Source organism: Pongo abelii, chromosome 5 (assembly GCF_028885655.2).
Source record: "Pongo abelii isolate AG06213 chromosome 5, NHGRI_mPonAbe1-v2.0_pri, whole genome shotgun sequence".
Taxonomy (NCBI): domain Eukaryota; kingdom Metazoa; phylum Chordata; class Mammalia; order Primates; family Hominidae; genus Pongo; species Pongo abelii.
In genome coordinates this window covers 39,605,996-39,628,797 of record NC_071990.2, presented here as the reverse complement: position 1 = coordinate 39,628,797, position 22,802 = coordinate 39,605,996, and the positions used below count along the sequence as shown (strand labels likewise).

At 48.1% G+C, this 22,802-nt stretch overlaps 2 protein-coding genes across 4 annotated transcripts in view; one reads left to right on the top strand and one right to left on the bottom strand.

Annotated features, from left to right (window-relative positions):
- The window catches only part of KIF6 (kinesin family member 6), a 386,393-nt gene that overhangs the window by 346,056 nt on the left and 17,535 nt on the right, over positions 1–22,802 (top strand). For all 3 annotated transcript variants that reach the window (XM_024248395.3, XM_054558770.2, XM_054558771.2), the window contains 3 exons: positions 7,525–7,609; positions 9,519–9,654; positions 13,027–13,124. In XM_024248395.3, the coding sequence (XP_024104163.3) occupies positions 7,525–7,609; positions 9,519–9,654; positions 13,027–13,124 (319 nt within the window). The remainder of the gene's footprint in view (positions 1–7,524; positions 7,610–9,518; positions 9,655–13,026; positions 13,125–22,802) is intronic.
- LOC112133786 (ankyrin repeat domain-containing protein 39) lies at positions 15,909–16,667 on the bottom strand. The gene is given in 2 exon segments (XM_024248399.3): positions 15,909–16,286; positions 16,289–16,667. Coding segments are annotated over 2 exon segments (435 nt in total). The 5' UTR covers positions 16,665–16,667; the 3' UTR covers positions 15,909–16,227.

The following is a 22,802-nucleotide window of genomic DNA, read 5'->3' as shown; positions in this document are numbered from 1 at the left end:
GCAGTGAGAAAGTCACAGTGGACCTGAAGGCTGCCCCTGGAGGGGTAGGCTGGGAGAGGTGCTGTGCGCCAGGGAAAAAGGGGAACCTTGTGGGTCAGACCCAGAAATCACCGATCCAGGCTCTTAGTGGTGGTGATAAGAGAAATGCAGACCAGTAACCAAAAGATGGATCTGGGGTTCCAGCAGAAGGAGTGGTGGAGAGAGATGAGAGAGAGCTCCCATTTGAACAGAGGTGACCACGAATGGGATCCATGCCAAGTTCAAGCAGTAATAAGATTAGGAATGTCTTCCGTGTGTATGGTGTATGGCCCTAGGGTCTCCTTTATATTGCCGACTGACCCTAGTACACGCTGACCCTCTGACTTTATGGTCTGCCTCCTCCACAGAGAACATGCTGGTGAGAAGGAGCAGATCTGAAGGAGAGAGGCCGCCATCCCAGGGGGACAACCTTGGACAGAGAGGCCCACAGTCATAGCAGGGAAGATCACTCATGCAGGAAGAGATGGTGGATGGCCTTCTATGAGGGGACTGTCAGGGCCTGGGTTTTGCTACAAGCAGGCATCTGGCACGTTTCTGATTGTACTAAAGTACAGCCATTTATCTTCTCACAGAGTGCCCTGCTCTTCCTGAGAGGAAGGCAGTGGCAGTGAGCGCAGGGCCTGTGGCAGTGGGGGTGAGTGTGCCCAAGAAATTATCAGGCACAGCCATGTGTTCGCAGGGTCATTCAGCACACCCTTAAATCTGGGCATGCTTGGGTCCGCTAAGGTGTTACAAAATCAGCACCAGGATGGATGGCAGCACTGAGCACCCGTCGGCATGTGACGGCTCCAGCTGACAATAAATTTGAGCCATTAAACAGGAAATGGTCTGATCGGGAAGCCAGAATCTTTGCCTCTGAGCTGCTGACCATTGTGGTAATTGAGCTATGAACACCATCAATCTCCGTAAGAATAGACACTTTGACTTCTCAAACAAGGTGAGGCTGAAGTGATCTATGGTTGTGTGAGACAGCTGAGCCCCAAGGAGGCCCAGAGTGGGTATTCAGCAAATGATAGTTGGATGGCCAAGACGACCAGCTGGAATGCCTCCTGGCTCTGATGTCTTGTCTGCCATGGTAGAGCCACATAACTCACTTCCCCTTCCCACACAGGGCACTGGTTAGGTGACAGCCATGTGGGTCCCACAGCCTTTGCTCTACAGAGGCCCAGAGGGCCCCTTTTGGCTTTGGTGAATGGTTGGAAATTTCAACATCATCTTTAGGATTCCTAGTCCAGCCAAGGGCATGGAACAGGCTGGCTGTGGGCATTCTGTGGGCTGACCCTGGAGAGTGGGTAGATAGCTCTTCACACCTAGCAGGCAAGCTGCAAATGCCATATGGGATTGGGGCACGGGTCATGGATTTCGGTTATTAAAGGGCAGACTTCACAGGCCAGCACCAGGGGAAGACACTAAGACTTTCTCTCAGCCCCAGCCCCAGATCTAAAAGGCATTCATGGAAAAGAGCAACACCTTCAAATACCAACGACGAGTCAATACAGACTTCAATAATCTGCCCTGTGGCTTCCTTCATTATTGGAATCACTTACAGAGGCAAGAGCACCAGCTTTGAAATCAGACAGAGCCAGTTCTCCCACTAGCTCTGCTTACTAGCAGTGCCATCCTGGGCAATTACTTCCTCTATCAGAGCTCAGTTTCCCCACCTGGAGTGGGAGTTGTAGATTATACAAGACAATACATATGAAGTTCCTAACCCATGTAGCAGCTGTGCGATGGTTATCATTATTCAGATTTTATCAAGCACCTACAAGGGCCAGATGCAGGCAGTTTCAACCTTACAGAGACTGTGTTTTCCTGGTTGCAAACCCCTGAAGCGCTTTTTACCTTTATCACAGTGGCTCCTAAAGGTCTGGAAAGCAGGCAGGCATGTAGGGGACGTGCTGGCTGCCACACACCTTCCTATCTAAACTTCTGCAGGGCCTGTATTCTCAGTAACTTCTGCACAGAGTACTTGCATTGAAACTGGGCTTGAAGCCATAAGCAGTGTTTCTTAACAAGGGGTGAGCATTGGAATCACCAGGGGACCCTATCGACAAATTTTAACTCAGTAGGTCTGGAGTAGGGCCCAGCTGTCTGTGTGCTTTTACAAGCTCCTTAAGTGATTCTGATGTGCACCCCCAGTTGAGAACCATTGAACCAAAGAAACGATTCTGCACATTTCAAACATCAGATAACTGCGTGGGAGAGAGAGCGTTTGAGAGGAGGGCATGGGGAAGTGGGACAAGGAGTTGCAGAGATCTTTCCAGTAGAAATTATGTTAGGAAGGAGGGGGTCCACATCTTGGCTGGCCTTCCCAGCAAGAGCCCCTCTGGTCCTTGCACAGCTAATTCCAAAACACCCGTGACTTCAGAGATAAGGTCAGCCCGGGACTGTGCGTCTGTGCGTCCTCCCAACTTGAAGCTTCAGTTACTGTTTGACTGCTCAGGGCTTCTTCCTGTGTGCCATTCAGACCTACAGCCACTGAGTGAAACCCTTCTCTCGCTTTTGTACTGCTTTGGAGGCAGCTGCCTCCCCACAGATGAACAGTGTGACCTCACAGGCCACTGGGCACTGTGAGCTCCTGTGCTGCTGTCCCAGCCAGAATCCTGTCCTTGAAAGGAGGGCTCCCTGTGCCTCCTGTCAGGTGATGGGAGGCTCTGTCCCTGGCCAGAGTCCCCGTGGGGATGGAGACCTACAAAACTCAAATGCCCTTTGTAGTTACTCCCTCTTCTTCTGTTCTTGCTCAGTCGCTTTTGTTTGGTTCCCTTTGAGTTCCCAGCCCCTATTTCTCTTCAGAGGTTACTGATGAGCCAAGCCTCAGAACATATCAGAAGCAGCCAGAGGCTGTCTCCTGGTGAGGCTGCAATGCATTTCACCAAGCAGACATCACCTTGGGCAGCAGGCCCATTTGGTTGTCATGACAACATGGGTAGTTTGTGTCATGGGGTGTGCTGTGCCCTCATTCCGGCTTCCCAAGGTCCCTTGCCCCAGCTTTCTTTCCCAGACCCTTTCAACAGACTCCCGGCTTCCTGGCGCCACCTCCACATTAACTGTTGTTCAATTTGGAGTAGCTTTGTCTTGATCAGCAAAAACAAACAAACAAAAAAAAACGCTCAACTTTGCTTTCAAAGGAATAGATCGAGCCCATTCCTCTCCTCAAAATACTCCAGCCTCCCATCTCTCTCAAAGCCAGTGTCCTTACCATGGCTCCCAAGATCCTCCAGGGTCTGGCCTCAGTTTCTTCACTGACTTCAGCTCCCACCACGATTTCCCTTACCAACCGCTCAGGCGCCCTGGCCTTCTCGTTGTTGTTAGATGCAGCAAGCAGGCTCACACCTCAGGCCCTTTGCACTTACTGTTGTACACTCTGCGCCCCGATTTCTGCATGCCTGTTCCCTTCCTCCATTCAGGTCACTGCTCAAATGTCCCGCCGTTTAGAGGCCCTCACCCACCCTACCTAGCATGGCAGTCCTCCACCCTGTCATCCTGTCTTTTTACCCAGCTTTGTCTTTCCTCAGAGCACCTTCCGATCCCCAGCATGATGTTGCAGACTCAATTGTTTGTGGTTTTAGTGTCTGTCTTCCCCACTGGAATCCCCCTAGAACAGGGGCAGGCATATAGTCAATGTGTGATAAACATTTGTTAAATAAGCGGATGAGTGACTAGGCTTGGATCCAAAGCCCTGTGCTGCTATTTGGTAGCTTTGTGGCATCGCACAAGCCACCCAGTCACCCTAAGCCTTGGTCTTCCTGATTGTGAAGCAGAGGTGATCATGTCTGCCAGCTGAGGTGGTGAGAATGAAAGTGGTGTTGCACGGGGAATGGGCTTGAGCAACTCCCCAAATGGCGTTGATGTTATCATTCCATGCTTGTGTCAGCTGCATTCAGAATGTGCTCCTTGCCTAAGGCTCCCGAACACCTCACACACTTCCAGGGCACCTGAGACTCTGTGACCTGCCAGGGAACCTGCAAGATGCCCAAGGAAAAGACAACCAGCCATGGGGCAAGGCAAGAGCCTGCCTCCTACAGAGGAGCTCTGCGTTCACATGGGGTGACCGCAGCCTTTATATGGAAAAGCAGGCCGCCCTGGCCGTCCCTCCTACCTTCTGCTGTCTGTTCACCAAGCCCTGGAGACTGCCTCTTCTGGCTGGGTGAGATGGCCCTGTTGTGAGTCCAGCAGCCCTTCCTCCGCCCGCCTCCAGCAGCCTCTCACGTACTGGGCTTGCAGCAGGACGTCTAGCCAGTCACCGCAGAGGGGGGCTTCACTGAATTTCTTGGGGGTGTCCTTGGGGTGGGGACAAAAGTGTTAAAAGGAGGAAGGAAATTCACAGTGTTACTTTTTTAGCAGGCTGGAAGATACCTGGGCCCATCTCTGAAACTTTTTAAAAAGGAAATAGTTTGTCCATTGAAAGTCCTGCCATTGTCAGTTTCATGTTAAGATACTTCCTTCAGTTTATCAAGTCTGATGACTTTCAAAGAAGACAAGGCCAGCAAACATGCGAGGCACTGAGTCACCCTATACATGGAGTCTGAACAGAGCACTGGGGGAAGACACTAAGAGCAGGAGGACCCCAATCTCTGCCCTTGAGGGCTTCCTGTGCCTGAGACTTGGGGGGCTGTGGGTGATGTGAACAGGCGGGCTGCCTCATCTGAGCCAATAAATTGCACCGACACAGATGACAGTGTGGACTTCAGGTGGGATGCTGATGGTATCTGCATGTCCTGTGTTTAGATAATGAAATAAGACACTTGCTCTGCCTGTCGATTTAAAGTTGGCAATTGACATAAGGAAAAGGGGGTCACTGGCACCTGGAAGATGACAGACAGAATTGTGATCCAGTTAGCATAGTTATCAATAAGCTAATGACACAAAAGACACAGGTAACAAATGGGTAAGGGAGTCAAAGGGGAAGAATAATGGCGTGACAGAATAAAGACCTCTCAGCAGCCTAGGCTACCAATAAATGTGAAGTGTTGCCTTTGGGATCAAAGGACAATCACACTGAAACAGGATACATTTTGACAATCACTTATGAAAAAAACATGCAAGTTTTAAAACTGACCACAAGCTTAATAGGGGCCAACCACGACAGAGCTGCTAAAAATCACAAGCAGTGTTGGGGAGGCTGTCTGGTAGAAACATTTATCTCCTTGGAATCAGAAAAAAACAAATGGGTTCACATCCCAGCTCTGCTATTTAGTAGCTGTGTAACCTTGGGTTATCCATGGCCCTCTCTGAGACTAAGAATCTAGCTGAAACAAGATGGCAATGCCATCCTTGAAGGGTTATTTTGAGAATTAGCAATAGGGTACATAGAGGACTTAGCCCAGTGCCTAGTAGAATTTGGCAGAACTTAGAACATAGAAAGCCCCCAGTAAATGGTCATTGTTAGTAATTCAGCTACTACAAAAATATAGAGCTTAAATTTTTAAAAGATAGCAGGAGCCCTACTCTACTCTATACCTTTCAGACCCATGAAAGTATTATGTCCAGACATTGGCTTCATACTTAAGATAAATGGGAAAGTAACCAAGTCGCTGAGACTTCAGGTGAGGGATTGAGCAGGAGTCAGTCTAAGAAAAAAAAGGGGGCTGGGTGGGTGCGGTGGCTCACACCTGTAATCCCAGCACTTTAGGAGGCCAAGGTGGGTGGATCATGAGGTCAAGAGATCAAGACCACCCTGGCCAACATGGTGAAACCCCATCTCTACTAAAAATACAAAAATTAGCTGGGCGTGGTGGTGCGCACCACATCATCACCACACCACCCTGGGATGGACTACATCCCAGCTACTCAGGAGGCTGAGGCAGGAGAATCACTTGAACCTGGGAGGCAGAGATTGCAGTCAGTGGAGATCGCGCTGCTGCACTCCAGCCTGGTGACAGTGTGAGACTCCATCTCAAAAAAAAAAAAAAAAAGTTCCAGACACATGTGATATTTTGATGTTGTTGTTCAGATATTTAAGGGACCATCAGATTAAGAAGAAAGATATGCTACACTGCTCCAAAGAGCCAAAGTAGAGGTGAAAAGAAGTTAGTGGGAAATGTCTTGGCTCAAAAGTAGGAGGAAACAGAGCTGTCCACCATGAAATGTGCTATCCTGCAAAGTAGCGAGCTCCTCATCCCTGGAAGTATTTGAGCAGAAAGCAGATGACCGTCTGTCAGAAATGTTATAGACAGGATTTTTGAATCCAAGTTTCCTGAAGTTAGGCACATAACTTGGGCAGTTTACCCTCTTTGAACCTCAGTATCCTTATCTGCAAAATGGGCATAATAACACTTATCACAAATAAATGCTATAAGGATTCAGTCTGAGCATGTCTGGAAGCACGTGGACTGTAGCAGAGTCTCCCCTACATAGAGTAAAAAGCAGGGCTGTATGACTTCTAAGATGTTGTCTGTGGAGCTCAGAAAAGCAGGGCAACCACGAAGAGACTCCTAGGAGAATATAAAAAGTCCCCACACTCTGGGCTAGGAGACAGCCAGCTTCAGATGAGCACGATAGCCAGAGCAGGCAACCAGGCAACTAGGCAACCAGTGGCGGTCATGTGGGGGAAGACAGAGGTCGGCATCAGTGGGGCCACAGACACACGCAGCAGCTGATCCCTGCTGACGTGCTCAGCCCTCCGCCGGGCCTCATCATGGTCCCGTTGCCAAGGCTTTGGCTCAACCCTGGTTGTGAATTAACATGGCCTGCGTTCAACAGGCTTGAGAACCACTGCTGCAGAGGGAGTGAAAAACAGGAGACATGATTCTGAGGCTGGAAATTCAGTACCTCCACTTGTGCAGAGAAAGATGTCAGATGGTTTAGAGAGGTTTCCTTGTTTGTGAAGGGCTTTTGTTTTTGTTTGTTTGTTTGAGATGGAGTTTCTCTCTTGTTGCCCAAGCTGGAGTGCAATGGCATGATCTCAGCTCACTGCAACCTCCGCCTCCCAGGTTCAAGCAATTCTCCTGCCTCAGCCTCCCTAGTAGCTGGGATTATAGGCGCCCGCCACCACGCCTGGCTAATTTTTGTATTTTTAGTAGAGATGGGGTTTGACCATTTTGGCCAGGCCAGTCTCGAACTCCTGACCTCAGGTGATCCGCCTGCCTCAGCCTCCCAAAGTGCTGGGATTACAGGCATGAGCCACTGTGCCCGGCCCTGAAGGGCTCTTTATCAGAGGATGGGGAAATGCTATTTTGCGTCTTCCCTGGACACTCAACAGGAAATGAATGAGCTCAATAGTAAAAGGATTAGTAGACACAGAGGGAGATTCCCTTCCAGTGACAGATGTTGGCAGTGGGAGGGACAGCAGAGGGACAATAACCCTGGAAGCTGCTCCTCTCAGGGCTTTCAGCTGAGCAGAGGTTGCCACCAAGAGGCCCCAGAAGGAACTCACAGGGGCCCCTTTCTTCTTGGGGTACCCTTGAACTCTGTCATCTGCCCACATATCACACTTTTCCTTTTACCTTTCTTTCTCACCATCCCATCAGCACCTTCCTTCTACAGGAATCTCGGAAAACATGGCCGTGCCTCTGATGCCAGACCAGCAGGAGGAGAAGCTGCGATCACAACTGGAGGAAGAAAAGAGAAGGTGCCCTTCGTTTTAGCCACACACAGCCCGAGCCCAGCCTCCCAGGGTCTCAGTGTCGTCCTGGAGCTGCCCAGGGCTGCAGCTACTCAGGGATGTGGGTCCAGCAGCTGGATCCTAGAACAGCAGGAGGAGGAGGGGCTGCCTTTGAGCAGGCAGGTGTGAAAGGCAGGACCCCAGGCAGTGTGAGGTTAGAATGCAGAACAAGCCAAGCCAGGCCCGGGAAGCAGCTGGGCTTGTCCACTGCTGCCACCTACGGGAGCCAAGAAGTATGACCACGGTGGTTTTCCGCACGCCTGTGGCTGACGTCCACTTCCCTCCGAGTCCTGAGAACGTTATACTCTCACGCAGCCGCAGGCATTTGGGGTCTCCAAACGACTTCATTTACAGAGTGAGGAGCCTCAAGCATAAACAGGCATGTAGCCATTCCTGATATACAGCATGGTCACCGAATCTTGCTCCACATGCTGATCAAGCTGCATCCACTCATTCATTGATGCATTTATAAAGCACATATGTGTGCTATCTCCCCCATGCCATGGGTAGGCTCTGGAGAGACTAAAGTCATCTTCCCCGCCTCAAGGAGCTGGTGGTGTCACTGCAGCACACTCCCTGCCCCACCCCAACCCCCAGCTGACCTGGCATGCGCTGCTGCCCCTGCCCCCCCAGACGCACACCCAGGAGATCAGAGCCCCAGGCGCTGGTCTTCAGGTTGCTCCTGGCAGATGTGCAGGTGTCTTCCTACAGAAGTCTACCTGAGCACACACGCTGCTGTCGCTCTCCACTCCCTTGGGGCCCTCGCCAGTCGTCCACCTTCTCCCTCGCTCTGTTCATTTTCCTCAGTTTCTTTCCAACCCCCCACCTTTTTTTTTTTTTTTTTTGAGTTGGAGCCTCACTTTGTTTCCCAGGCTGCAGTGCAGTAGTGTGATCTTGGCTCACTGCAAACTCCATCTCCCGGGTTCAAGCAGTTCTCCTGCCTCAGCCTCTAGAGTAGCTGGGATTACAGCCATGCACCACAACACCCAGCTAATTGTGTATTTTTAGTAGAAACAGGGTTTCACCATGTAGGCTCAGATTGGTCTCGAACTCCTGACCTCAGGTGATCCACCTGCCTCAGCCTCCCAAAGTACTGGGATTACAGGTGTGAACCACCACACCCAGCGTCCAACCCATTCTTCTTGTGTCTTCTTTACTCCATCTTCATCTTGTCCCCTTGGCCCACATTTCCAATCTCAGTGTCACATTAGAGGCCAACTTATCTCTTCGGCCTGGCTATTGGACTGTTTCCTATTGAACAATTTCTGATTCATTATAGCATTCCCAAAACCAATATATGTATGCATTCATAAGCACAGTGTTACTTTTGGTCCTCAGCATGAAGGTGAACCAGTGGAATGGTGAGGCAGTTAAGACTGTGGTTCTAGAACCAGACCACCTGGGTTCAAATCCTGGCTCCTCAGTTATCTCTGTCCCATAGAGCAAGTTATATAACCTCTTCATACCTGTCTCAGGTTCCAAATCTGTAAAATGGAGGTGATAATCATAGTATCTCCTTCATAGGGTTGTGAGGAGGATTAAATGAGTTTATATAGGTTGAGTGTGTGCAGCAATGCTTATCCCTTAGTAAGTGCTCAGCAAATGGCAGTTCTCATTCTTGGGGGAGAGGTTATTCATCTCACACACGGATTCCCATGGGCCTACTGGACCAAAATGTCTCCCTCTGCTTCTCTGCGATGGACTCAAACCCTGGTGCCATAGCCTGGCCTCCGAAGCTCCTATAGGGTCCCAGTCCCTGAGCACCAGGGCAGCTCTGCTGGGATTCTGAGGCACAGGCCCTATTCATTTACAGCCCTCCTTCCATGCCATGCTTTCAAGACAGCAGTGCCCTGACTCTTCCCTGATTCCACCGCAGGTATAAAACAATGTTCACTCGCCTGAAAGCCCTGAAGGTGGAGATCGAGCACTTGCAGCTGCTCATGGACAAAGCCAAGGTGAAGCTACAGAAAGAGTTTGAAGTCTGGTGGGCAGAGGAGGCCACCAACCTGCAGGTATGGCCTATGGCCTGGGGAACACCAGGGAAGCTGGGGAGGGGCCAGTCATGCAGTCCCATTGGGGCTGTCAAGAGACACACACAGTGGGGGCTTTGACCCACAGGCCCCCATGCTGTCAGCCCCTGCTCATGAAGCAGGTGCTCACTGTAGTAACAAGGATGACAAAAGGTCAGGGGTTCATTGTTTCCTTGCTCTCATGCCTAAAATTCTGCCTGATTAATGGAAAAATTAGGGATAAAAGATGCAGCTCCCAAAAATCAGTGGGTTTGCCACCAATGCTTTGTGTGATATTCTCCACTGATTTCCTACTGACATTTATTGTTTTTCTTATCAGTCATATATATGTGAATATGAATTATAGAAATTTTACTAGGCAGAAAAACACAAAGAAGAAAGTAAAAATCACCATAATTCCTCTACTTAAATGTAATTTATATTAACAATGTTTGATTATATTCTTTTACCTTGATTTCTATGCATATATATCCATATGTTTTTGTACAAATAGAATCAGGCTGGGCACGGTGGCTCATGCCTGTAATCCCAGCACTTTGGAAGGCTGCAGCAGGAGGATCACTTGAGCCCAGGAATTCAAGACCAGCCTGGTTAACGTGGCAAGACCCTGTCTCTACCAAAATGAACATAAAAATAATTAGCCAGGCATGGTAGTATGTGCCTATAGTCTCAGCTACCTGCGAATCTGAGATGGGCAGAGTGCCTGAGCCTGGGAGGTCGAGGCTGCAGTGAGCAGTGATAGACCCACTGCACTCCAGCCTGGGTGACTGAGCAAGGCCCTATCTCAAAATAATAATAATAATAATGATAATAATAATAATAATAATAATAAATCACATAACTGTTCTTTTTTATCATAAAATAATTTTATTAAAAATATATACATAGTAACTATTGATAAAATTGTTTATTGGTATAATTGATGCATTATGACATTTAAATGATTCTTTGGAGGGATAATTAACTTTTTTTTTCTTTTTTTTATGTTTCTTTTTTTTTCTTTTATTATTATTATTATTATTATTATTATTATTATTATTATACTTTAGGTTTTATGGTACATGTGCCCAATGTGCAGGTAAGTTACATATGTATACATGTGCCATGCTGGTGCGCTGCACCCACCAACTCGTCATCTAGCATGTTCAAGTATCGCAAATGGCTTTTAAAAATTAATTGTATAGCATGGCTATTTTTCATGTTATTATCCTACAGCGTTGTTTTAATGGCTGTTACTGTTCCATCATGTAAATATGTTTTAATATCCTATTGTTTAATATTTAGGTTGTTTCTAGTTTTTTACTCAAAACATATTTGTAGATAATTTTTTGCATATTTTCTAGACAAATTCTTAGAAGTTTTCTGTTTGATGAACGCTAAAATAACCTTTCCATAAGTGTTAGCACAAAATCCCAGTTTCAGTTTTCCTCATGTAACGCCTCAGTTGTGGCACAGCGGAAGTGCTAAAATACGCACAATCAGATCACTTGTCTGGCTGGCAGAACGCTTAGTGATTATCTGACAGGCTGATCCCTTCATTTTAAGGACAAGAAAGCTGAGAGCCAGAGAAGATGATTTGCCAAGAACATAGCCAAGCAATAACCAGTGTGATAGCAAGTGGCCATGTGGCAGGACAATGGAGAAGAATATTTGGATAAAATTAAATGCATGAGATAACAAAGAAAACCAGTTAGAATGAAATACGGTTATCAAAATATTTTCAGTTATGGTATAGTAATACGTGTACCACTTTTAAAACGCATTAATTGATAAGATCTAGGTGTAGGCCCAATATTTATCGCAACTGCAAAGTAATGATGAAATGACACAATATTTCAAGATCTCTGCACCAACTGTCAGGTGATATGAAAATACGCTTGATTTCTGTTGGTGACAAAGCTACAGGTACTGCTAACATTTCTGTGGTTTGTTGTCTACATTTATCACTGAAAGAAATAATTTCAGGTAGCAGTTAGGGAAATATATAGATGTGATTGGTTCCCATCCACATTGGCAGAGCCCCTGGATTCTGTCTGTGGACTCCAGGTTAAGAGCCCTTCCTAGCAAGTTCATCAGTAAATGGGGCCTTCCCCAGCTGGTGCCCGAGGGAGTCCACCACTGACCGGTCGACAAGGGTCATCCAGTGAAACTCAGGAAGTGTCCAGGCAAAGCTGACACATTCAGACAGTGTATGACTTACAGAGACAGCGAAAGCCAGAGTAAGCAAGGGTGTCAGCTCCATGTGTCCTCTGCCCCACAGGATGTCACTGAAACAAAAGGGACCAGATGACAGCAAGGGGGATGGTGGGATACACTGGTACAGAGAGGCCAATTCCATGCTGCCCCTGAGCAGTTCTATAGCCTGCAGCTGTACCCTAAGCGGGCAGAGGCAGAAAGCTCCAAACCTCATCAGAACAAGAGAGGTGACAAGAAACTTCTAGGATAGCCTTCCAGGAAGATAGGGAAGCAAGTGGAAAATAACCTAGTAGCAACTACTCGCAAGCTTCCTGTATGCGCTCACATTCCAGGAGGCTTACAGGGCATTCTGCCAAGACTTAGACCAGCTGTGATCTATGCCTTGCTCTTGAGGCCTATGTGGGGACGTGCAACTTGCAGAGCACCATGGCAGAGCTGTTCCCCTACACGAAGTGCTCGGTGGATGTCTCCTGACTTTAGTAGGGGGTTTTTGGGACAAGGAGAAGCAAAATCAGAAAGTATTTTTGAAGAATGAAGATAACATTTTAAACATTTTTTTCTACGTTTATAAAGGAATACATGTTCAACTTGGAAAACTGGGAAAGCACAGGAAAGCATAAAGAATAAATTAAACATTACCCATAATTCTTTACCATCCCTAGACAGTATGTTGATGCCCATCATTATGGTCATTACCATGTCTAGATTTTTTTTTTGGCCATACACATTGTGTACACTAACTTTTATAGCTGTCTTGTTCCCCTTAAGAATTACATCAAGGCCGGGTACGGCGGCTCATGCCTGTAATCCCAGCACTTTGGGAGGCCAAGGTGGGCAGATCACCTGAGGTCAGGAGTTCGAGACCAGCCTGGCCAACATGGTGAAACCCCGTCTCTACTATAAATACAAAAATTAGCCAGACGTGATGGCAGGTGCCTATAATCCCAGCTACTCGGGAGGCTGAGGCAGGAGAATTGCTTGAACCCAGGAGGCAGAGGTTGCAGCGAGCCGAGATCGCGCCACTGCACTCCAGCCTGGGTGACAGAATGAGACTCCATCTCAAAAAAAAAAAAAAAAAAAAACAGAATTACATCAAAAACATCTTCCTATGTCATTAGATTCAAGCTAACACTGTGAAACTCCTTCTGGGGCCAACAGGTAAATTCTCCAGCAGTGAATTCACTCGATCACACGAAGCTGTTTCTCCAGACATCTGACTCCCAGCATGAACGGTCCCAACTCCTCTCTAACAAAAGGTAAGGTGAGAACTCACCGGAGGTGTTCGAGTTCCCAGAAAAGGCTCCCTACCTTTCTCTTTAACCTATTCCTGTGGCTGTCATGTCTCCTGATGAGCCATATGATCCAGGAGGATGAATTCCTTTTACCGTTTAATTAGTCGTAGATACTCAGGACAGTGGCTTTCAAGCTGGTTGGAGTGCACACCCCTTCAGTCCCTCGCTCTGACAGCCAGTAGACCTACTGCCATGGTAACAACAGACAAGAGGTTTCACAATCAAGCCCTGGTCCTGCCTCCTGAGTGGGAAGAAGGGGTTGGCAGGAATTGAACAGGGTCATAGCATGGGAGAAGGGGGTTTGGGTGACAGTGGTGGTGGGACAGTGGGTAGCCAGCCTACTGAGACACAGGGGAGCTCTTCGTCCTAGCCGGGATTCAGGCAGCCTCTAATAACACCACATGAGGATGGCCCAGAGCCAGTCTCCCTACATGATGGGATGACCAGCAGGGATTCTACTTCCCCACAACCATGTTATTGTCTCTTTCCAACCACACAACCCAGGGGGTAGCACCAATGAAGCATGCCTCCTGCCATTGTCCGTCTGATGCCAGAGGCCAGGACAGTATGTGTGGGGCCTCTGTCTCTGCCACCAAGGAGCAATCCTGTGGGTTTGAAGGGGTGCTGAGCCCTCATGTTGGAAATATAAAATGGGGCTTTAAAAAAGGGTCAGAGGGCCAGGCACGGTGGCTCATGCCTGTAATCCCAGCACTTTGGGAGGCCAAAGTGGGTGGATCACCTGAGGTCAGGAGTTCGAGACCAGCCTGGCCAACGTGGGGAAACCTGTCTCTACTAAAAATACAAAAATTAGCCAGGTGTGGTGGCGCATGCCTGTAATCCCAGCTACTTGGGGGGCTGAGGCAGGAGAATCGCTTGAACCCAGGAGGCAGAGGTTGCAGTGAGCCAAGATCATACCACTGTACTCCAGCCTGGGTGACAGAGACTCCGTCTCAAAAAAAAAAAAAAAAAAAAAAAGAAGGTGTCAGACAGTCCTCATGATATGATGTGGTAAGAGTGGTACTCTACCTGTGTGGCCTTCCTCTCAGAAACCCATAACACCGGTCAAAGAATGAGGAAAACATCGGACACATCCCAATGGAAGGACACTCTACAAAATACTGACTAGCATGCCTCAAATTGTCAAGGTCCCCAAAAACCAAGTGTGAGACTCGGTCACAGCCATGAGGAGCCTAGGGAGACACACCACCTAGATGTAAAGTGGTGTCCTGGGTGGGAGCCTGGAACAGAAAAAGGCTTTAGGGAAAAACTAAGAAAAGTCCAGTAAAGTATGGCCTTTAGTTAAGAACAATGTATCAACATCGGTTCAGTGATTGCAGCAAATGCACCACACTAAGGTAAAACTGCCCAATAGGGGAAGCTGGGTACAGGCTACATGGGATCTCCACATACTATCTTTCCAACTTTTCTGTAAATTTAAAACTCTTCTTTTTAAAAAAAAAAAAAAAGTATTCTTAAAAAACAACTATTGTCCAGGCACGGTGGCTCATGCTTGTAATCCCAGCATTTTGGGAGGCTGAGACGGGCGGATCACCTGAGGTCAGGAGTTCAAGACCAGCCTGGCCAACATGGTAAAACCCCATCTCTACTAAAAATACAAAAATACCAGGTGTGGTGGTTCATGCCTGTAATCTCAGCCACTCGGGAGGCTGAGGCAGGAGAATCGCTTGAACCCAGGAAGTGGAGGTTGCAGTGAGCCGAGATCGCACCACTGCACTCCAGCCTGGGCAACAGAGCGAGACTCTGTCTCAAAAAAAAAAAAAAAAAAAAAGACTCTTCTTAAAATTAAAAGGCCAGCCAGTGAGCCCTCAACACCAACCAGGTTGAGATTTTCCTTGGACTTTCCCAGATCCTCCAATCTGGCTGTTGGTGCCAGCACTTCAGCCTGTATTCTAGTTTTTTGGAGTGCCTTTGTTTTTGTACTTAAAGAAAAAAATGTTTAATGTATATAGATACATATATATGTGTATATATAAAAAACAAAAGATCAATACGCAGAATATAAACAACTCCTATGGATCAATGAAATGAAAAACATTTTTTTTTCTTTGAGACAGGGTTTCACTCTCACTCATGCTGGAGTACAGCAGTGTGATCATGGCTCACAGCAGCCTCGACCTCCTGGGCTCAGGCAATCCTCCTGCCTCAACCTCCTGAGTAGCTGGGATCACAGACATGGGCCACCGTACCTGGCTAATTTAAAAAAAAAAAAATTGTTTGTAGAGGAAGAGTCTCACATGTTGCCCAGGCTGGTCTTGAATTTCTTGACTCAAGTGATCCTCCCACCTTGGCCTCTCAAAGTGCTGGGATTACAGGTGTGAGCACCACACCTGGCCAACATTTTTTAAATGGGCATGGACGGGCCGTTCATGGAAGACAGGTGCTCAACCTCACTAGTCATTAGCAATGCAAACTAAAACAAGGCAATAGCACTTTTCTACCTATCAGACTGTTAAAATTAATGAAATCATGGTATAGCAGCAAGTGCTGATTGCATGGTGGGGCAGCGGGTCCTGTCCTAGGCTGCTTGCCGTGGGCCACTCTCTCAAGGGCTTTTCCAATGCTTACCCAATTAGTGGCCACCATGACTTTGAGGCCAGGCCCTGTTATAATCATTCACAACTTCCAGATGAGAAAATGGAGAAATAGGTCAAATGGCTTGTACCAAGGTCATTCAGCTAGAAAGCAGCTTTTGTCACCTATTCCATATTTTCTTCTAGTTCCTACATCATTGTGTGTTTTTACATTTAGATCTTTAATCTTGCACTGTATCTTTGCGTATGGGATGAGGTAAGGACATAACTTCTTTTTTTCCAAATGGATAGATGTCTCACGTGAGCCAATTTCGGATATGATCATCTGTCCAAGCCTAAACACTTTCAGCCCCACCAAACCTACTCCCTTGCTTCCACAGTGGCCAGACTGGGGGTCTCCCTGGGTCTTCTAGCCTCAGTTTCCTGCCCCGCAGCATGGATGCTGAACAAGATAGGGGCTTAAAAACCTGGTCTGTGTACCCTGCAAGGGCAGCCTGAGACAGGAGGGTGGCAACTCAGCTAGCCAGCAGGTCACCACTGCAGGGCAGCAGGTCACATTCTAGCCATGCCTTCCATCCCAGATGGCTTTCAGGGCTAAGCTATGTTGCAACAGGAGGGAGCAAATGCCCACGTGACCATTCTCAGGAGCCTTATGTAGGCTGGTCATGCCATCATCATCTATCAACCTGGGCTTGGACCCATGTGAAAGCAGAGGCCATGCAATGTCAGTGTGCCCTCAGTAGCAGTCCTGCTGCAGAGCAGTGGCACCCCCATGGGTCTGGGCATCACACTTAGCTCCACTTAGCAATACGAACTGGCACACAGCACAGTGCCCATTGTGGCTGGCATAGTGCCATCTTGAAGTCCATCTCTCCAGCATCTGCTGCATGCCGGACACCGCACTAGGGAAGGAGCCACTGGGCCCATCTGCCCAGGGCTACAGCACCGCCATCCCAGACCCAGTGCCCTCTCACTGCCTCATATTCTGGTTTTAGGACACATCTCCTATGTGAGCCCCTGAGCCCAGGGTCAATAACTGACATGATGTGTTTTGTTTGGCTAGCCTGGTGTTTTGGAAGACAATGTAGATTCATGAAAGAAAAAATTGATGTTGGACTTTATTTAAAATTAAAACACCACTCTGCAAAAGATATTTCTTAAAGAATTAAAAGACAAGCTACAGACTGGGAGAAAATATTTGCAAAACATATATTTGATAAAGGATTTGTATCTAAACTATACAAAACTCTAAAAATTCAACAATAAGAAAATAAACAACCCAATTTAAAAGTGGGCAAAAGATCTGAACAGTCACTTTACCAAAGAAGCGATATAGATGGCAAATAAGTACATGACAAGGTACACAACATCCTGTGTCACACAGGGAAATACAAATCAAAACAACAACGAGATATCACTACATACATATTAGAATGGCTAAAATCCAAAAAAAGCCTGACAATTCCAAATGCCGGTGAGGATGTGGCGCAATAGGAACTCTCGTTCATTACTGTGGGAGTGCAAAATGGTGCAGCCACTTTGGAAGACAGTTTGATGGATTCTTGCAAAGCTAAATAGGATCTTACCATACAATCCAGCAATTGCATTTTAGTTATTTACCTAATTGAGGTGAAAACTTATGTCCACAAAAAAAAAAACAGAATATGATTGTTCATAGCAGCTTTATGTATAATTATTTATAATTGCCCAAAACTGAAAGCCACCAAGATGTCCTCCAAAAGGTGAATGAATAAACAAACCATGGAATATTATTCAGCTATCAAGTCTGGGTGCAGTGGCTGAGGCCTGTTATCCCAGCACTTTGGGAGGCCAAGGTGGGTGGATCACTTGAGGTCAAGAATTCGAGAGCAGCCTGGCCAACATGGTGAAACCCAACCTCTACTAAAAATACAAAAATTAGCCAAGGATATTCGCATGCACCTGTAATCCCAGCTACTTGGAAGGCTGAGACAGGAGAATCGCTTGAACCGAGGAGGCAGAGGTGGCAGTGAGCCAAGATCAAGCCACTGCACTCCAGCCTGGGTGACAGAGCAAGACTCTGTCTCAAAAAAAAAAAAAAAAAAAAAAAAGAGCTATCAGGCCATGAAAAGTGATGAACCTGCAATGCATATTGCTTACTGAAAGATGCTCATATGAAAAGACTACGTATTGTATGATTCCAACTATATAACATTCTGGAAAAGGCAAAATTATGGACACAGTGAAATAGTCAGTGGTTGTCATGGATGTGTAGGGAGGAAAGGATGAATAGATGGAGCACAGGGAATTTTGGGGGCAGTGAAACTATTCTGTATGATATTTTAATGTTGCATAGATGATGTCATGCATTTGTCAAAATCCATAGAGCTGTACAGCACAAAGAGTGAACCCCTGCATAAACTATGGACTTTAGTTCATAATAATGTATCAATATTCATTCACCAGTTATAACAAATGTATCACACTCATACAAAATGTTAATAATAAGGAAAACTGTAAGGTGGGGAAGAGGAGTATAAGGGAATTCTCTGTACTATCTGCTCAATTGTCTGTGAACTTAAAACTTCTCTAAATAATAGTCTATTGATTTTTAAAACTGCAGAAGCAGAATAACTAGGCAGCCGCACTATGCCATGGCAATGCAGGCAGCTTAGCATTTGTGCCCTGCACCTGACCCACTCCATGCATTCACTTGGGCACCTGCCAACCTCTAGAGGCCGGTAAATTTGAATTCCAACCCCTGTATACCTGCACCTTCCACACACGGAGCCCTCTCGCTGAAACTCCAGGACTCCACACAGCACATCTGAAAAACACAACCAGGAGGACTCAGCTTCCTCAACCATTGCTCTGGCTCTGTGCTGAGCCCCTCGTGTATCTGCCCCATGAGAATAAGCTCTCCTTTCAGCTGTGAGGCTCAGAACCCCTGGCCATTTCTCTACCCTCTTTTCTGATCTCTTGGGTAGCTTCTACTGGTAGCAATATCCTGCTCAGCGAATAGAAAGCCCTGTCTCTCATTTTTCTTTTGGCTTCAAAGACATTGAAGTGTGTATGTGTGCATGTGTGTGTGTGGGTGGGGGGGGGCAGGTGTGTCAGCAAGGGGCCCGATAGATGCAAGGTAGAAATATACTATGCTTGCCCAGGGACAGTGGTTCATGCCTGTAATACCAGTACTTTGGGAGGCTAAAGCAGGTGGATCGCTTGAGCCAGGAGTTCAACACCAGCCTGGGTAACAAGGTGAAACCCCATCTCTACAACAAAATATGAAAATATCCTTCCCTCCCCACAAATCCATAGCTGGGCGTGGTGGCACATGCCTGTAGCCCCAGCTACTCAGGAGGCTGAGATGGGAGGATCTTTTGAGCGCAGAAGGTCAAGGCTGTAGTAAGCCAAGATCTGCACCACTGCACTCTAGTCTGGGTGACAGAGTGAGACCCTGTCTCAAAAAGAAAAAAAAAAGAAAGAAAGAAAAGAAATATACTGTGCTTGCAAAAAAAAAAAAAAAAAGTTTAATCCTAGTGTTCAGAACCTTGAATTTGAAAGGTGTGCATCAGATCACCCACAGGAGCTTTTCCGAAAATCCTGCTCCCAGAGTCCCCACCCCCACCCCAAGCCCCTTCGGTGACTGCTGGCAGGAGGGTCTTGGGGAAGATGGCTCTCAGGCAGCCCTAGAGCGCTGTTCAGCCCTGTCCCCTGTGGTAGCTGCCGGCGTGCTGGTTGGATGCTCTAATTCCTCGGCAGAGATCACTGAGTGTCCTGAACGGTGTTTGTTAAAACACCTCAACTCGAGTGGCTGGCTGCCCCCTATTTCCTCCTCCAACAGTTGTTGGAGGCCAGGGTTTGTGGATGGGATGGTCACACTAGGCAGGTGAGAGGAAAAGTAACCCCGCCAGAGACTGGAAAGGAAGAGCTCTAGGGGCTCCACCTCTGACAAAGAAATCCTTGCCACTTGCTTCAGATGCTGGTAGTAACGGGCCCACAGAACTCTGCCATGGTAAGCCGGGTAGGGAACCCTGTCTCAGGCCATCACGGCATCTCAGACATTCCCTGTGAACATCCCGCATGGAGGATTCACTGTTGGCATTCCCACGTTCCCAAGGGAGACAGCATTGGCCTTCTCCTCTGACGGTGATAATATCTCCTAGCGTTTGTAGAGGGCCCTCCTGAGCCAGGTGCAAAATACATGAGCATTGTGCCTACTATCATGGTCCCCCACTTTACAGGTGAAAACATGCAGGCTCAGGGAGATGAAGTAGCTTGCCCAGGGTCACCAGCTAATCAGTGGTGGACTCAAACCCAGGCCTGTCGGAGTCGTGCACTCCCCTCATTCCTCACGGCAGTTGTGTTTAGGATCAATGACTGCCTTTTAGGGACACATGTCCATAACGTTATCTAGTAGGTGTTGGCATTTACCAGCCCACATTTTGTAATATTTTGTACAAGGTGCTTTCTTTATGTGCTTCCCACCACCAGATCCTCCTGCCTGGGGTATCCGCTCTTCCCATGTGTCCACACCGTCTGATTTTCCCAAGAGGCCAGGATTTTTAAAGGGCAAAACTGTGTTTCCTTAGAAGGCCAACCTTCTAAAGTGTGGAAACCCAGAATTCCCTGTGACTGGCCCTTGCCATTTCAGCTGAGAAACCCTGAGTTCAGCCTCCCCATTCTGTAAATGAGGACACTGAGGCCCCGAAAGGGAATGAGATGCTTTAACTCTGTAGTTAACAACACAAAGAGCCACAAATTAGGCCAGGCACGATGGCTCACACCTGTAATCCCAGCACTCTGGGAGGCCGAGGTGGATGGATCACGAGGTCAGGAGTTCAAGACCAGCCTTGGCCAATATGGTGAAACCTCATCTCTACTAAAAAGACAAAAATTAGCCAGCCGTGGTGGTGCGCGCCTGTAGTCCCAGCTATTCAGGAGGCTGAGGCAGAAGAATCGCTTGAACCCGGGAGGTGGAGGTTGCAGTGAGCTGAGATCACACCACAGCACTCCAGCTCGGAGACAGAGCAAGACTGTCTCAAAAAAAAAAAAAAAAAAAAAAAGAGCCACAAATTAAACCTAGACCTTCACACTCCATGGCAAGTGCCTTTTCTTCCTTCCACCCACTGCTCCCCCTGCCCTCTCCCTGCCTCGTTCCCTCCTCCACTCCCCTCTTCTCCCATCCCTCCCTCCACCGTCGGCTCTGCCTATCTCTATTCCTGCCTTACATCCCCCTTCTCCTTTTCTTCCTCCTCTCTGCTTCATTACATTTGTTGTGCTCCCTTGCAGCCAGGGCTGCCTCTTTACCGCTTGTTTGTTGATCCATGCTGCTGCCAGCCTTTATCCGCCAGCACCTCTGAGAGAGTCCACGGTGGACTAGGTCTAAGGAGTAGCCCCTGGGCAAGGCCTCCAGGGACTGCCTGCTGTGCCACCCATCAGAATAGTGCTCCTTCCACCTTGTCTTGGCCTTGGGCATTCCTGGACATTCCTTAGGTATTCCAACTTAAGATGATCCCTGGATGTGCTTGCCTAGAGACCTTTAACCCTGCAGTCGAGAACCCTGGACTTCAAAGGTGTGTGTCACATCATAATTGACCACCTCCAACAAGTCCCCTTTATTGAGATTTGAATCACATGAATCCCAGTCATGGCCCCTCCGAGCAGCACACCCTTGGGCAAGCCAGCTCCCCGCTTTGGGATTCCCTTGCCTCATCTGTAAGATGTGCAAAGGTCCCTCTGACACGGTCACTCTGTGAGCAGATAAATGTTCCAGTGCCCAGTCAGAGCCGCCAGGGTGAGAGAGCGAGGGCCTAGTGGCTGTTGCTGCCTGAGCTCTAGAGCGGCTGCTCCTGTGGAATTGCTGCAGGTGGGGAACTGGGGGGGTGGGGCGCTGGTCCTCTGCTCATCAGGTTCTGAAAGAAACCTGATTCATCACTTCCCCAGGGATGCTCAGGTCCTGGAAGCTGATCCCACTAAACACTCTGATTGGCAACCCAGGAGGCCTAATTATTATTAATATGGCTTATTAATCCTTATTAAGAAAAATACTTCATTCTGATGGCTGGTATGTTCTCTCTCCAGAGGGGCGTCAACATGAGAAATTAATTCAGTGTCAAAGGCTGGTTGGGCAAAGGGAGAGGGCAGAGGTCATTTATGGCATCATCCCCAGAATTACAGAAACCAAGCTGTGGCATCGAGGAACAGGATGCTTGAGCAGCTTACAGGTTTGAGGAGTCATTTCCCTCGGGAGCCCCCAGCCTTCCATTGCACTGCCCTCCTGCATGAGCTGTTGAGGCAACGGGTGGGGCAGCTGGGCCTCCGCAAAGGGTACTGGATGCCCCCATTGGCCACAGTGTGATCGTGCCCTTCTACCCTGCCCCATCCATCTCTCCATCCTCTTCCACCCCCTCCCAACTTTCAATAGTTTGGCACCTGTGAACTCTCCCTGGAACCTGAGCCAAGGCTCCACTGGGAAGCCACTGAGTGAATGAGCCATTTTTGTGCCAGTGCCTTGGTCTTGCAAATTTGCTACAGCTTCCAAACTGACCTTGACCCGTTGTCATGAAAGCACTTGCAGGATGGAAAGCCCTTTCTCCTTCCCTTCTCCAGGCTGCACCGGGAACCACTCAGCAGGAGCCTTGAGAATTGGTCACTGTTCTCTAAAGAAAAGCGTGCAGAGCCTGCCACCTTGTGGCTACCTCTGGTCCTACATCAGTCCCCACCAGACCCAGCACAGAGATCCCTGCTTTCCCACCATGAAGGTCACCTCGTGGAAAGTCTCTCCACTGCTAGGAAATGGACATTGGTGGGTGAGGGGGGTTTCCCCAGGCTCTGATGTCTTTTCCTGCTTGTTTGACCACAGTCGTGACCTACGGAAGCAGCCTTGCCATTGGCTGAGATCGGAAGGCAGAAGGCCAGAGCCGGGGAAGGGGCCATACTCATGAGTGAGACACGCAGTTTGTCAGGTCTGTGGAGCACCTTGCACTGAAGATGCAGACTCCGCAGAGCCGGCTCACTTGTCTCTAACCCTAGCCTGCCTCTCAGCCCAAGTGTCCCCAGGGTGTAAAAGGAGGGTTATACCCAGATGACTTCTTAGGCCTCTTCCAGC